The sequence below is a fragment of the Cuculus canorus genome, chromosome 21 (assembly GCF_017976375.1).
Source record: "Cuculus canorus isolate bCucCan1 chromosome 21, bCucCan1.pri, whole genome shotgun sequence".
Taxonomy (NCBI): Eukaryota; Metazoa; Chordata; class Aves; order Cuculiformes; family Cuculidae; genus Cuculus; species Cuculus canorus.
In genome coordinates this window covers 8288071-8300878 of record NC_071421.1, presented here as the reverse complement: position 1 = coordinate 8300878, position 12808 = coordinate 8288071, and the positions used below count along the sequence as shown (strand labels likewise).

Below are 12808 nucleotides of genomic sequence, written 5' to 3'. Positions count from 1 at the left end.
GCAGCATTCACTTGCAGCTCTACTTCCCAGCTGTTTTAACACCATCAAACATGAGAAGTGAAGTATAAATATTCACTGGTCCAGCTGATTTTCTCTTTTATAAACACTTTAATTGCCTCTATGTAAGATTTCCATGAACTAGTGTAGTAACACTGCTGTTTATCTATCACTTCTACCTCCACTTTCTCCTGACACTTGAATGAAAAGCACAAATACCTTCAGAAAGGAGAAAAGATGCCCAGACAGATTATTGCAGTACAAGAACTTCTGAAGAAGCTGATTCACCAAAGAGAGAGCTTTCCCACTCCAAAAATTTTCCTTACATTAAAGACAAAGACCAAAGCACGATCATCTTGTACGAGTAAAGGCTAAACTTCCTATTTTAGCAGGAACCGCCGGACAGGAGTGCTCAGAGACTCAGCATCCTCCCAGGGCTCAGGGTGTGGCGAGGACCATGGCTCAGCCGACGGGTCCTACAGCGATGAGAAATGAGCACCTGGATATGAACGCATTTCAAGTCCTTATTTTCCTAAAGGGAGAACTCCTCAAAACCAGTTCAAACGCCTTGTGTATGAGAAAAGGGACTGATGCTTACCCCACAAGGGCTGACACATGCCCTTCTGGCAGGGAAAGGCTCCACGACACCCAGCAATGAGAAAAATTAATGAAAAAGAGTATGGCGGGGTGCAAAAACCCTTGTGCTGTTTAATTTCAGGGCCAAAGCACCTCTTTTATCACTGTTCCACAGAAAAGATTCGTTCTTGCTGTGTTTAAAACAAGAGCTGGAAGCTTGCACCTTAAGAAGCTGAAATCCAATCCACGGAGAAAAGTAATATGTGTTACAAGAAAAAAAAATGAAATAAAACAAACCTCAAAGTTAGTGAAAAACATCCTCATCTGTTTCATACTGGTCACCGCTGGCTACTGCTTGCTTTATCTTTAATTTCTTTTAAATCATTCAAATTGATAGGATTGATTCCTATCAGCTGTAAGCAACAGAACAAACTGTAGTCACTGCTGGCTTCGATTAAAACATACGCTGTGGGTTCTTTCCCTCTGAGATAGAAAGGAAAACTTCTTTATGGAAGCTGGGTCCAACGCTGCTGCCCCTCACTCTTTCCAGCCCCACTTGCTGCTTTGTGCGCCGTGCTCTCCGTCTGGTGATCTGGCACCTCTAACCTTCTCTGCAAATAACAACTGCTGGGTGGCTCCAGCACCCTCTCCCATCAAGTTTTTTATGTCAGACCTCCTGGAACTGGATGGTTTATGTTAAAATCACCTGGTGCTTGGGGCTAGCATCGGCAAGAGCTAACGGATAATTTTCAGTAGGGCTGAATGACTCTGATTTCATTCTCCTTCCCCCAACTGGAGCTGTGCTTTGAAATTCTTGCTTATCGGAGCGATGCTACGATGCTAACAGGGAGAAAACATGAAAAACATGAAGCCAGTTGGATTGCAAAGGCAGCTGTTCTGGAAGGAACGGAAAAGCCTGAGCCATGCTATTGCCATGGCCCTCAGATGCAGAAACAGGACCGAGGAAGCTCCGGCTGCTCAAGGAAGCGGCGTTAGCATCGACCTTGTTAGTGTGACAGCCTACCTACCCATACCAGCCACAGGAGCGTGCTGTGGAAGCCTAGGGATGGGAAAGACATCCTGGCACCTTCCTCAGCCCCGCCTCACCCTCCCCTCGCCACCAAAAAAAAGAGAGTTAAAAAATAAATTGAAAAATAATAACTGGAAAACAAGAAAAAGTAAATTGAGGCCAGAACAAAATGCAAGCGTAGGTCAGGGCCGGGCTAGCCTTGCATTTGTTCTAGGGTGGGGAGGTGGAATGAGATGGTATGGGTGCGGCTTTTAGTAATGGGGGTGGGAATGGTGACGAGCAGAGAGGATGGCAAAAACTGCACACAGAAAGCTTCAAAAAAAGTAGAAAATGGCTGACAACTGCAGATTCTTCCTCAAAAATGGGGTCAAAACCCTACAATTTGACACATTATCTGGCCGAATCCCCTGCGGATGGCATCTGTTGAGCCCGCAGTCGCCCTGGTCTCTGTCCTACACCAGGTCAGACCCTCCCAACTGCCACCCAAGTTTGGACCTCGCGTCGACACTCCGCCTGGCAGGAACCACCAGGGTAGCTCATGCTTTTAGTAAAGAAGCGAAATCAGTGCATTTCTGTAGATCAGCCAACAAAAAACCGAGGTGGTAAAAAAATAAACAAGAAAGAAAGAAAGAAAACCAGTGCCATCGGCACAATCGCCTGCAAGAAGGAGTACAGTTTGTTATATTGCTTACAATGCAGTATTTTATCCAGCCTCTTCCAGCCAGGGACCTGTAAACCGGACTCTGTTCCAAAACCTTCCTCCTCTTCCAGTTGTCTGTGCAATGTATTGGCACTGTTCTGCTGGGCTGTCAAAGAAACTGGTTTAGAGATGCAGCTCTTCAGTCAGGTTTTTGCTCCAGTTCTACCCACATAAACTTATTTGCGCTTTTCAACAGTTAAAGGTAAAGCAGATGGTTATACTTACTGAGAAAAGAGGGGTTTTAGCAACAGTATCCTGCATTACTGATCAGGTCAGGGGACTAAGGAGGTTGAGGGGGGAGCCGGTTACAAATTCGCAGCTGTCTGCATCACAGAAACTTCATCAAAACTGGTGTTAATTGGCTCATCCACCAACACAGAGGTTAACGGGCCTCAGCACTAACCCTGGGAATCGTCCGGAGGCAAAACCTCCAGAAGCGGGGCAAGAGCATCCGTGTGGCTGCACACAGGGGAAAGCTTGCCCTGCATCCACCTGTTACATGGACAAACAGAAGAGTTCCATCTTGGAAGTTTCAGCAGCGTTCATCTTACTCTGAAAAGAGAAGAGCACTGAGAACGGTGCAGTGGTTTTATAGGTAACAACAAAGTGTTCCGACGTAGATGTGGATTTGCAAGAGTCGTAGGGACTGCAGCTCTCTCAGCTAACTGCGGCTTGAGACATTGGGACGATGAGCTACCACGTGTCCTGAAGCTGGCCTAAGCATCCGACAGTTTGAGGGTCTCCTAGCACTGTGTGGAATTGCGCCACAAGCAGGGATTCCCCAAAAAAGAGTCTGGTTTGGGGAACTCAAGTCCTACAGTAGCAGAGCAGTACTGCAATACACACATGAAAAAAATACAGAGGACAAACAATCTAAAGCTGGATGAAAAAAGGGCTCAGCACAAAAAAGATTGGGGTACACGGAAGTTAAATGCGTGAGCACCTACAAGATGCCAGGCAATAAATGGTCAGAACTGAGCCAGTGGCTTGGGTTGACTTGGATGCCCAGAGGCCACTGGAGACTGAGTGCTGTTGCAGAGAATCACTTCCCTTTACTGAGCTCTGGTCTCTCACATTACAAAACTCTTCATTAAATTTAAAAAAAAAAGAAAGAAAAAAGAAGAAAAGAGAAAGATTCTGCTAATGACTCTAAATTGTAAAATGAAGTGAACCTGAAAGCAGCTATGCTAAAAATAAATGGTGTTATTTGAACAGAGATGAGAATCCCTCCATCACTTCTTTTCTGATAAGCCACTTAAAAGGAAAATTACCCTACCAGTGCAATCAAGATTTGCCATTTGGAACGTGCTTCCAGTTCAGTAAAAACAGGTTTGCCAGAGAGCCGGCAAAGTACGACGGAAACACACACACACAGAGGGAAACGCACCCAAACGAGAACACGCAGAAAGTAATGCCAATGTGGGCTGCCTTACCGGCGAGCGAGTCTGAGGCTGGGTGTTCATTGTTTGAGGGGCTTGAGGGTACACCAGCGTGGTTGGAGCTGCATTCTGTCCTGAGGGGTACGGAGCCTGCAGGGAACAGCAGAAGTACAGAAATAAATGAGTGTATTGAATGATTCATCCCCAAAGGCAGGAACTAAACCCATTATCAGATGGACTGCTGGTTATCATAGAACGGTTTGGGTTGGAAGGGACCTCAAAGTCCATCCAGTCCCACCCCCTGCCATGGGCAGGGACACCTCCCACTGGATCATCCAACCTGGCCTTGAATCCCTCCAGGGATGGAGCAGCCACAGCTTCTCTGGGCAACCTGGGCCAGGGCCTCCCCACCTTCACAGCAGAATCTTTCTTCCAAAGATCTCATCTCAATCTCCGCTCTCCCAGCTGAAACCCATTCCCCCTCATCCTATCCCTGTAGTGCAATAAAGGCGACATAGGCAATTAGGTTGGAGAAAGCCTTCTCCGTCAAGGCCCCATCCCATTGACTAACCTCACCCTAAGCTTCCCAAGCGCTGCAGCAGTGAACACAGCAAAGAGGCAGGTCACCACCACAGCATGTCACCGAAGCTCTGTGCTGCCTGACCCCCATCCATGCACTGCCCCAAAGCCTCCTCCGAGCCTGATTCCAAGAAAAGCCAGAACGGGAGGTATTGCTGACCAGTCCTCCAAAACAAGACAAATCAAGAACAAGCTTGAATCATTCAGTACAAGCCACTGGTGCTTTGAAGCGTCTGCAACACAACGAGATGGCCCCAAGCCGTTACAGCTGCACAGCAGACCAAGGCTGTGTGAGTTTTTCATAGTTCCGCTGCTTTCAATGGGCTGTAACAATTAACACCACCAGATGCTCTCCACGATGTTATTTGCCCAAAGTAACAATAAATGGGAGCTGTAGATGCCAATTACGCATTTTAAAGAGACAGATAAAAATAACTGTTCAGAGCACCTTTTTCCACTTTTTTTTGGACAGAAAGATAATAACCTACCTTCTTTTCTTTTAGATACTTTATTACTATAATGGCATAGAAATTGGCCTGCAACAGACTTTGCTTTCAAGAGGAATAAGCCCAAACTCTACGTGCTGCCCCATAGCTCTGACACGACACTATCCTAAGCCTCTCCTGTTCCCCTTCCCTCTCTGATATCAGCTCGGGGTATCAGCATTACCAACAACAACCTCGGGCCCTAACAACTTTCTGGCCACACACCGTCAGAGTCACCTGATGAATAAAGGAGCCCACCAGGGCCTGGGTCTCCTTTGGGCTCCCTTTATGCATTACGGGAGAGGACACACTTGAAAACATTGCAACTGCACAGAATTACAACCTATTCAAACCACAAGCCGTAGCCTTGCAGAATCCCTTCCCAACTTGAAAATTAATGGTCCTTATATTAAAATTCAAGAGCAGGTTTAAGGAATAAAAGGAAGCGTTTCAGTCTGCAAAGGTGGTACTGAAAGAACAGGTTTTGCTGCGCCAGCCCTCAGGCACAGTTCAGGGTGTCTTTGATTGGAACTGTGCTACATTTCCTTTCAATAACTAAGTTTTTAAACACTAACACTAAGTTGTAGCTGGTATCCCAAACCTGTCTGTACCAAAAAGGAAACTTCTAAGATCTCAACTATCCAGACAGGCGATGCAGCAGAGAGCCTGAAGCTCTCTTTTAGACAAACAGCTCAGCGGTGTAGGAACAGCACAAACCAGAAAGAAACTCAGTCCTGAAGCCTGCAAAGCACCTAAGTCTGAATTAACAAACTACACCAAGTATAACCAGGCATGTTCCGGCGTTGAAGAGAGAGTGAGCCAGTCCTTACAGGATGAAGGATGGATCACAGAATCATGAAATAGGTCAGAATGGACCTTAAAGCCCATTCCAAGATTGTATGAGGACTGTAAAGCCACCTCACTGATAACAGATGTCATCTCTGACAGGGCTGTGCGGCAAACCAAGGCGAGATGCAACCTAGCGTTAAATTTGCTTGAGTACTTTAAACCCCATCAGAATTAAACAGAGCACTAAGTTATAAGCAAACAAAAAAATCAAACGAAGGCTTAAACAGCAGCCACGGAAGGTTTCTGCTATTGAGCTGTCATCATAAGAGGGTAAGTCTGGACAGCAGCACCGTTCTAACCCAACCAAGGCTCCGGGTGCCAGGTTCACCACAGCAGCCTTGAGAAGCACGCAACACAAATCCTACCAAAGCTGAACATCACCTCAACAAACCCACGTCACAACTCTTACACAACAACCAATGCTCCTGCTCCACACACTTCAAACCAGATGGAGGTGTGCTTTAGCTGGTATTGGTGTTCAAAAACTGTCCTGGGCTGAAAAAGAGGGCGGGGAGAAGTGCTTTATGAATTTCTGCAGGTCCTAAGTTCACACAGAAGTACAGGGGAGCCTAAAAAACCCATCAAAACAACTGACAATAAATCACAGCCCTCTGGCTTTTCAGACGAGTCAGCCGATGAGAAGCATCGCACACATTCAGCTGTCAAAAGGACTTTTTTCTGTGCCGAGCATCTCTATCTGTACACAAAGTGATTACAAACACATGCAGTCACGCTGAGAATACGTGGCTTTTATGCACCGTGGCTAAAACGAGATGAGCAAATGAGGGATCAGAGGGGAGTGCTCCAAAAATGCCCTAAATAAACGACTACAAAGGGGAAAGCAGGGAAGCAAATACTGCCCTGTATAAAGATTTTTGGTTTGGAAACATCTAAATGCTGGCCGCATCTCGAATCCTGGGTTTGGTATTGGGCTCCTCGCTACAAGAAAGACACTGAGGGGCTGGAACGCATCTGGAGAAGGGAATGGAGCTGGAGAACAGGGGTTCTGGGAGTGGCTGAGGGCCCTGGGGCTGTTTAGCCTGGAGAAGAGGAGGCTGAGGGGAGACCTCATCGCTGTCTACAGCTGCCTGAAAGGAGGTTGTAGCAAGGTGGGTGCTGGGCTCTGCTCCCCAGTGCCAGGCAATAAGAGGGAACAGCCTCAAGTTATGCCAGGGGAGGTTTAGACTGGACATCAGGAAAAATTCCTTCATTGAAAGGGCTCTCGGGCTCCGGCAGAGTCTGCCCAAGGAGGTGATGGAGTCCCCACCCCTGAAGGGTTTTAAAAGGCAGATAAACTGCTCAGGGATGGTCTGGTTGGACTCAATGATCTCCAAGATCTTTTCCAACTAAGCAATTCTATGATTCTGGCATTGCAATCCCTAAAGTTCAAATAACTGCAGCACCCTGGGCTGGAAGAGAACGGATGGCTGCAGCGCTGCTCTCCTTCCAAGGCTCAGCAATTGCTGCCTTAAAGCTCTCATCTCAGTGATTTGATATTTCAGAAGTGGCTGTACGTGGGGGGAAGGCGATAATAGTTGTGTGTTTACGAATTCCTGCAACTTGCCGGGGAAAACCCTTTCTGTCCATTTTCTGTGCGGTTTCCACCTGGGGCTGCTGACTGCGCTAAGCCAAAAAAACAAACCCATCACTACCCCCAAAGCAAAGGAAAGGAGTTATTCTTAGCTCGGCTCCTGAGCCAGTTAATAAACACTGCGCCTGCTGCGTAACACGACTCCCTCGGTACTGACTGTACCGGGAATAAACAGGCAAAGTACACATATCGCGTGCAGAAAGGGCTGAGTCACGCAGCGTGCTGCCTCCTGCAGCTGGGGAGAAGGCTTTTTTGGAACAAAACTCTTAAATACTTAGACAGCAAGGTGTCACTCATTGAGGTTTTGGGTTGGGTTTGGCGTAGGAAGGGGTTAAGCCCTGCCGCTGTTTCGTGAATCCTCTCTCAACTTCAGGAAGAGGTTCGGCTGGGTCTATATTTACTGACGTTACACACAAGGAGGAGAAACGGTCCAGGAGTTCCAACACATGACCGTGACTCAGGAGCCTGCGGCTCTATTCCCATCGCTATCGCTCTGACCTTGGGTGAGGAAACCTTCAGCCTTCCAGTCAGTTCCCAGTAACACCAACACAGTGAGTGCACTCCCGGCCAGGGTGAGCTGAAACTCTGCTGAACGCCAGCAAAAAGCTTTAATCTCTTTGGGAGGAACGTGATGGCGTAAGCAAAACATTTCATAACAATACGAAGCACGCAGGGGCCACAGGCAGCCCTGCCAGCAACCCCAAAGGCTGTTTTCCCTGCATGGCCACGACAGGAGCAATGCAATGCTCACATGTGAATAAAAGATATGATTGCTTGTCATAAAGTTTGTATCTCATTGGAGCATTTGGATCACAGCATTCAGGGAAGGAGAGTGCTCAGCTAAAAGCTGCAAGCATCACACAGGAACCTTCAAAAAGATTTTTTAATCACATTATGTTGAGGCATAAACTATCAAAAAAAAAAGCATTGGTTGGAAACTGAGAATAAAATTATTGCAAGATTCATCTCTGCCCCAAAAAGACCCCAAGACAAAACCACACACGTTCCTCTGGATGCACAGGTATTTCTGCACAACAGTGCTCTGTCACCAAGGCATTCACCCACCCAGTTCAACGCCAAATATTGATAACACCCACATCAGATGGGCATCTAAAGTAACACCCAGAGCACTTTATACTCAGTGATCCTGTCCCTAAATTCTTATTCCTACAAGCTCCCTGCCCAAAAATGCTGTTGTCCCTGGAGTAGAGAGCACTGCAAGAGTCATTGCACCTATCCTGCACCCTGATCCAGTGGGAGGTGTCCCTGCCCATGGCAGGGGGTTGGAACCAGATGGACTTTAAGGTCCCTTTCAACCTAATCTAATCTATTAATATGTGATTTTTTACAACCAGACTCAGTTTTCCTTCCAGCTGCTGCACTATTTTCCTGGAGGAAAACCACAACAGGGAGCATGGGACAGGCTGTGTTGTTGCAACAGCCCTCGAGGCTGCTCTTAGAGCCTCTTAGAAAGAGCTCCCCTGAGTCATTGGCCTGGATGGCAGGAGTTTGGCCTCAGATACAGGTGAAGAAATCTCCTGCAGCAACACTAACCGCCACTTGGTTCCCAAGTGTGGTACGACGCTGCCAGCAAGGATGTGGCTATTAATTCTGAATCATCGCTTGTTTGTCGGGTTTGCTCTGCCCTCACACAGCCTGAAATCCAATCACTTTACTACCTAAACAACTGCAACCCAATAAGAGGAAATCTTTCAGTGTTTAGCTCTTAAAAAGTAAGAGGATTATAATTTAAACCCTGTATCTTTATTTCTACCTAATAAACTCACTCGCAGGGGCAAGAGCACGCCAGAACAGCAGGGCTGCAGGCTGCTCCTCTCACAAACCCAGCACCTTTATTTTCCCTCAAGCTTTGCTTTCTGAGCAGCCTCAGTGTTAAGAAAGGCGAATATCAGCACAAACTCATGGTGTTGGCAGAAGCAGCTTTCCTGTCTTCCCCTAATTGTAACTCTTCGCTCCTGTTCCTGCGCTCTGTCGGCAGCGTTGCGGGCTTCAAGTGACTGAAAATGTCTAAAACTTCCAAAGACTGAACCCTGAAGCAAGGTTTTATTTTTATCCAATACGAAAAGTGGTTTTATTGCACAGTAGAGACACCAGATACAGCCAGAGCATCCAGGAACAGCCCGGAACCTCCTACTACTGCAGCCTAAAAGACATATCGTTAATGAAAGGCTCGTTTTTCCATCTGGGTGCTGACTAATGAACACCAGTAGCATCAAGTGAAAAGGATTAAGAGGTTCCTGCTCTCACTGTCTCCCTTACCGTCCTCGCAGGGGCTGCAGGACCTGCAGCAGAGGTGACTGAACTGGAGGGGAAGGAGCTTTTGATGTAAAATCAGTATGATGGCAAGGCACAAACTAGAATGTTTTTAACAGAGTTAGTGAGCTCTCAATGGAGGCACCTCTAGAGATGCCCAGGATTCAACTCCTTATCATAGCATCATAGTATCAAAGTATCATAGTATCATAGTATACTCAGGGTTGGAAGGGACCTTAAGATCATCTAGTTCCAACCCCGCTGCCATGGGCAGGGACATCCAACCTGGCCTTGAACACCTCCAGGGATGGGGCAGCCACAACCTCCCTGGGCAACCTGTTCCAGTGTCTCACCACTCTCAAGATGAAGAAATTCTTCCTGATGTCTAGCCTAAACCTGCCCCTTTCCAGTTTACACCCATTCCCCCTGGTTCTGTCCCCACAAACCTTAACAAATAGCCTCTCTCCAGCTTTCCTGTAGCCCCATCAGGTACTGAAAGGTCACTGTAAGATCTTCTCAGAGCCTTCTCTTCTCCAGGCTGAACAGGTCCAACTCTCTCAGCCTGTCCTCATATGGGAGGTTCTCCAGCCTTCCCACCATCTTTGTAGCCCCCTCTGGACCCATTCCAACAGTTCCATATCCTTCTTACATTGAGGATTCCAGAACTGGACACAGTATTCCAGATGAAGCCGCACAAGAGAGGAATAGAGGGGCAGAACCCCCTCCCTCGCCCTGCTGACCACGCTGCTTTGGATGCAGCCCAGGATACGATTGGTTTCTGGGCTGTGAGCGCACGTTGCTGGCTCATGTCGAGCTTCTCACCAAGCAGCACCCCAAGTCCTTCTCTGCAGAGCAGCTCTCAAGAACGTCACCCCCCATTGTGTACTGAAAATGGGGATTGCCCCAACCCAGGTGTACGAACTTGCCCTTGGCCTTGTTGAACCTCATGAGGTTCTCCCAGCCCCACTTCTCCAGCCTGACCAGGTCCCTCTGGATGACATCCCATCCTTCCGGTGCGGCAACTGCACCACTCAGCTTGGTGTCACCCGCAACCTTGCTGAGGGTGCACTCGATCTCGCCGTCAATATCATTGATAAAGATATTAAACAGCACCGGTGCCAGTACAGACCCCTGAGGGACACCACTTGTCACAGGTCTCCATCTGGACTTCGAGCCACTAACCACTATTCTCTGAATATGACCATCCAACCAGTTTCTTATCCACCGTACCGTTCACTCACCATATCCATATCTCTCCAATTTAGAGAGAAGGATGTTGTGGGGGTCCGTGAGGGGCTTTACAGCAGTCCAGATAGATCACATCCGTTGGTTTACCCATGTCCACTGCTGTGGTTACCCCATCATAGAAAGCCACCAAGCTGGTCATGCAGGTCTTGCCCCTGGTGAAGCCGTGCTGGCTGCCATTCATCACCTCCCTGTCCTCCATGTGCTTTAGCACAGCTTCTAGGAGGACCTGTTCCATGATCTTCCCAGGCACAGAGGTGAGGCTGACAGGTCGGGAGTTCTCAGGGTCGTCTTTTCTACCCTTTCTAAAAATGGGCACAACATTACTCTTCTTCCAGTCAAGAGGGACTTCTCCTGACTGCCATGCTTTTCAAATATCATAGAGAGTGGCTTGGCAACCACAGCTGCCAATTCCCTCAGGACTTATCATGGAATTAGCAGCCTCAGAAGAGTTCAGATAACCAAGAATCAGACCTTTTAATTCTCCTGCCCCCGAAATCAACATTAGAAGCCAAAACAGCCACATAACACCTTTTCAATGTTGCTCTGCCCTTCCAGTCTCAGTCACGCTCAGGGTTCCATTATCGAGCCACCTTGGTGAGAAGTGTCTGACAAAACCAGAAACACCTCCCGCACTGGGATGCCCCATCCCTGGAGGTGTTCAAGGCCAGGCTGGACGGGGCTTGGAGCCCCTGATCCAGTGGGAGGTGTCCCTGCTGATGGCAGGGTGTGGACCTGGATGGACTGCAGAGATGGGGCAACCATGATTGCTTTGGGCAACCCGGGCCAGGGCCTCACTACCTCATTGTGAAGAATTTCCTCTTAACATCTAATCTAAATCTTCCCCCTTCCAATTTAAGGCCATTCCCCCTCATCCACTCACTCCAGGCCCTTGTAAAAAGTCCCTCCCCAGCTTTCCTGAAGCCCCTTTCCGCATTGGAAGCTGTTCTAAGGTCTCCCCGGAGCCTTCTCTTCTCCAGGCTGAACAACCCCAACTCTCTCAGCCTGTCCTCATAGCAGAGGTGCTCCAGCCTTTGCATCATCTCCATGGCCTTCTCTGGACTCAGTCCAACAGTTCCATGTACTTCTTAGGATGGGGATTCCAGAACTGGTCACAGGACTCCAGGTGGGAGGAGTAGAGAGGGAGAATCCCCCCTCACCTTGCTGGCCATGCTGCTTTGGATGCAATCCAGGATACAGTAATGTATACAAGCATATTCTCACACTACTATCCCAGCTTTACAGCTTAAAAAAACAACACAACAGCAATTAAACCAATAAATAAGGACAATTCTCCTCTAAACACCTGCACTTTGGATTTCATTACGTACAATGATACTTCAGCTGAGTATCATCAAACCCACTAGCAGATTAAAAGCACGTCCGCGTGCACAGCTACATGTTCAAATATGCAGGATTTTTGTTACATATCGCATCACAAATTTTGAATTTTCTAAGCAGCCCATTTGCAAATTATCCAACATCACTGCAATCAGCTTGTCCTCATCATAGCACCCTTGTAAAATCAAAATACATGGTGGTTCTACTCCGCTGACTCTCTACAAGCCCTGTAAGATGCATCAGTAACTTGAAAACACTCTGGTTTTCTGCATATATTAGTGTACGTTAATTGGAATATCCAAAGCCCCATTAAAATCAGTGATGCAAGTCCCAGAGCTCTTCTCTGACACCAAACAGGTTGTACGGATTAAGGGTTTCCACTTTAAAACAGAACTCAACGCAATCATAGAATCACAGAATAGTTTGTGTTGGAAGGGATCTCAAAGCCCATCCAGTCCCACCCCTGCCATGGATCAGGCATGACACCTCCCACTGGATCAGGGGCTCCAAGCCCCATCCAACCTGGCCTGGAACCCCTCCAGGGATGGGGCAGCCACCACTGCTCTGGGCAACCTGGGCCAGGGCCTCCCCACCTTCAGCGTGAAGAATTTCTTCCTAATGTCCAATCTAAATCTTACCCCTTCTGGTTTAAAGCCATTCCCCCCACTCTCTAACTCCACGCCCTTGTAAGATATCCCTCCCCGGTTTTCTTGTAGGTCCAATCACAGCACAACCTGCCTGTTCCTGGCGGAGGGGCTGCAA

At 47.8% G+C, this 12808-nt stretch overlaps 1 protein-coding gene across 16 annotated transcripts in view; it reads right to left on the bottom strand.

Annotated features, from left to right (window-relative positions):
- Window positions 1-12808, bottom strand: part of EIF4G3 (eukaryotic translation initiation factor 4 gamma 3) — a 155229-nt gene that overhangs the window by 81217 nt on the left and 61204 nt on the right. For 12 of the 16 annotated variants that reach the window (XR_008453249.1, XM_054085935.1, XM_054085936.1 and 9 more), the window contains exons 4-5: window positions 3737-3832; window positions 2296-2409 (exon numbers count right to left, since the gene is read on the bottom strand). Coding sequence is in view for 15 of the 16 variants with exons in the window: in XM_054085935.1 (XP_053941910.1) it covers window positions 2296-2409; window positions 3737-3766 (144 nt within the window). In the remaining variant the exon portion in view is untranslated. The remainder of the gene's footprint in view (window positions 1-2295; window positions 2410-3736; window positions 3833-12808) is intronic. The other 4 variants (XM_054085941.1, XM_054085942.1, XM_054085943.1 and 1 more) reach the window with 1 other exon arrangement.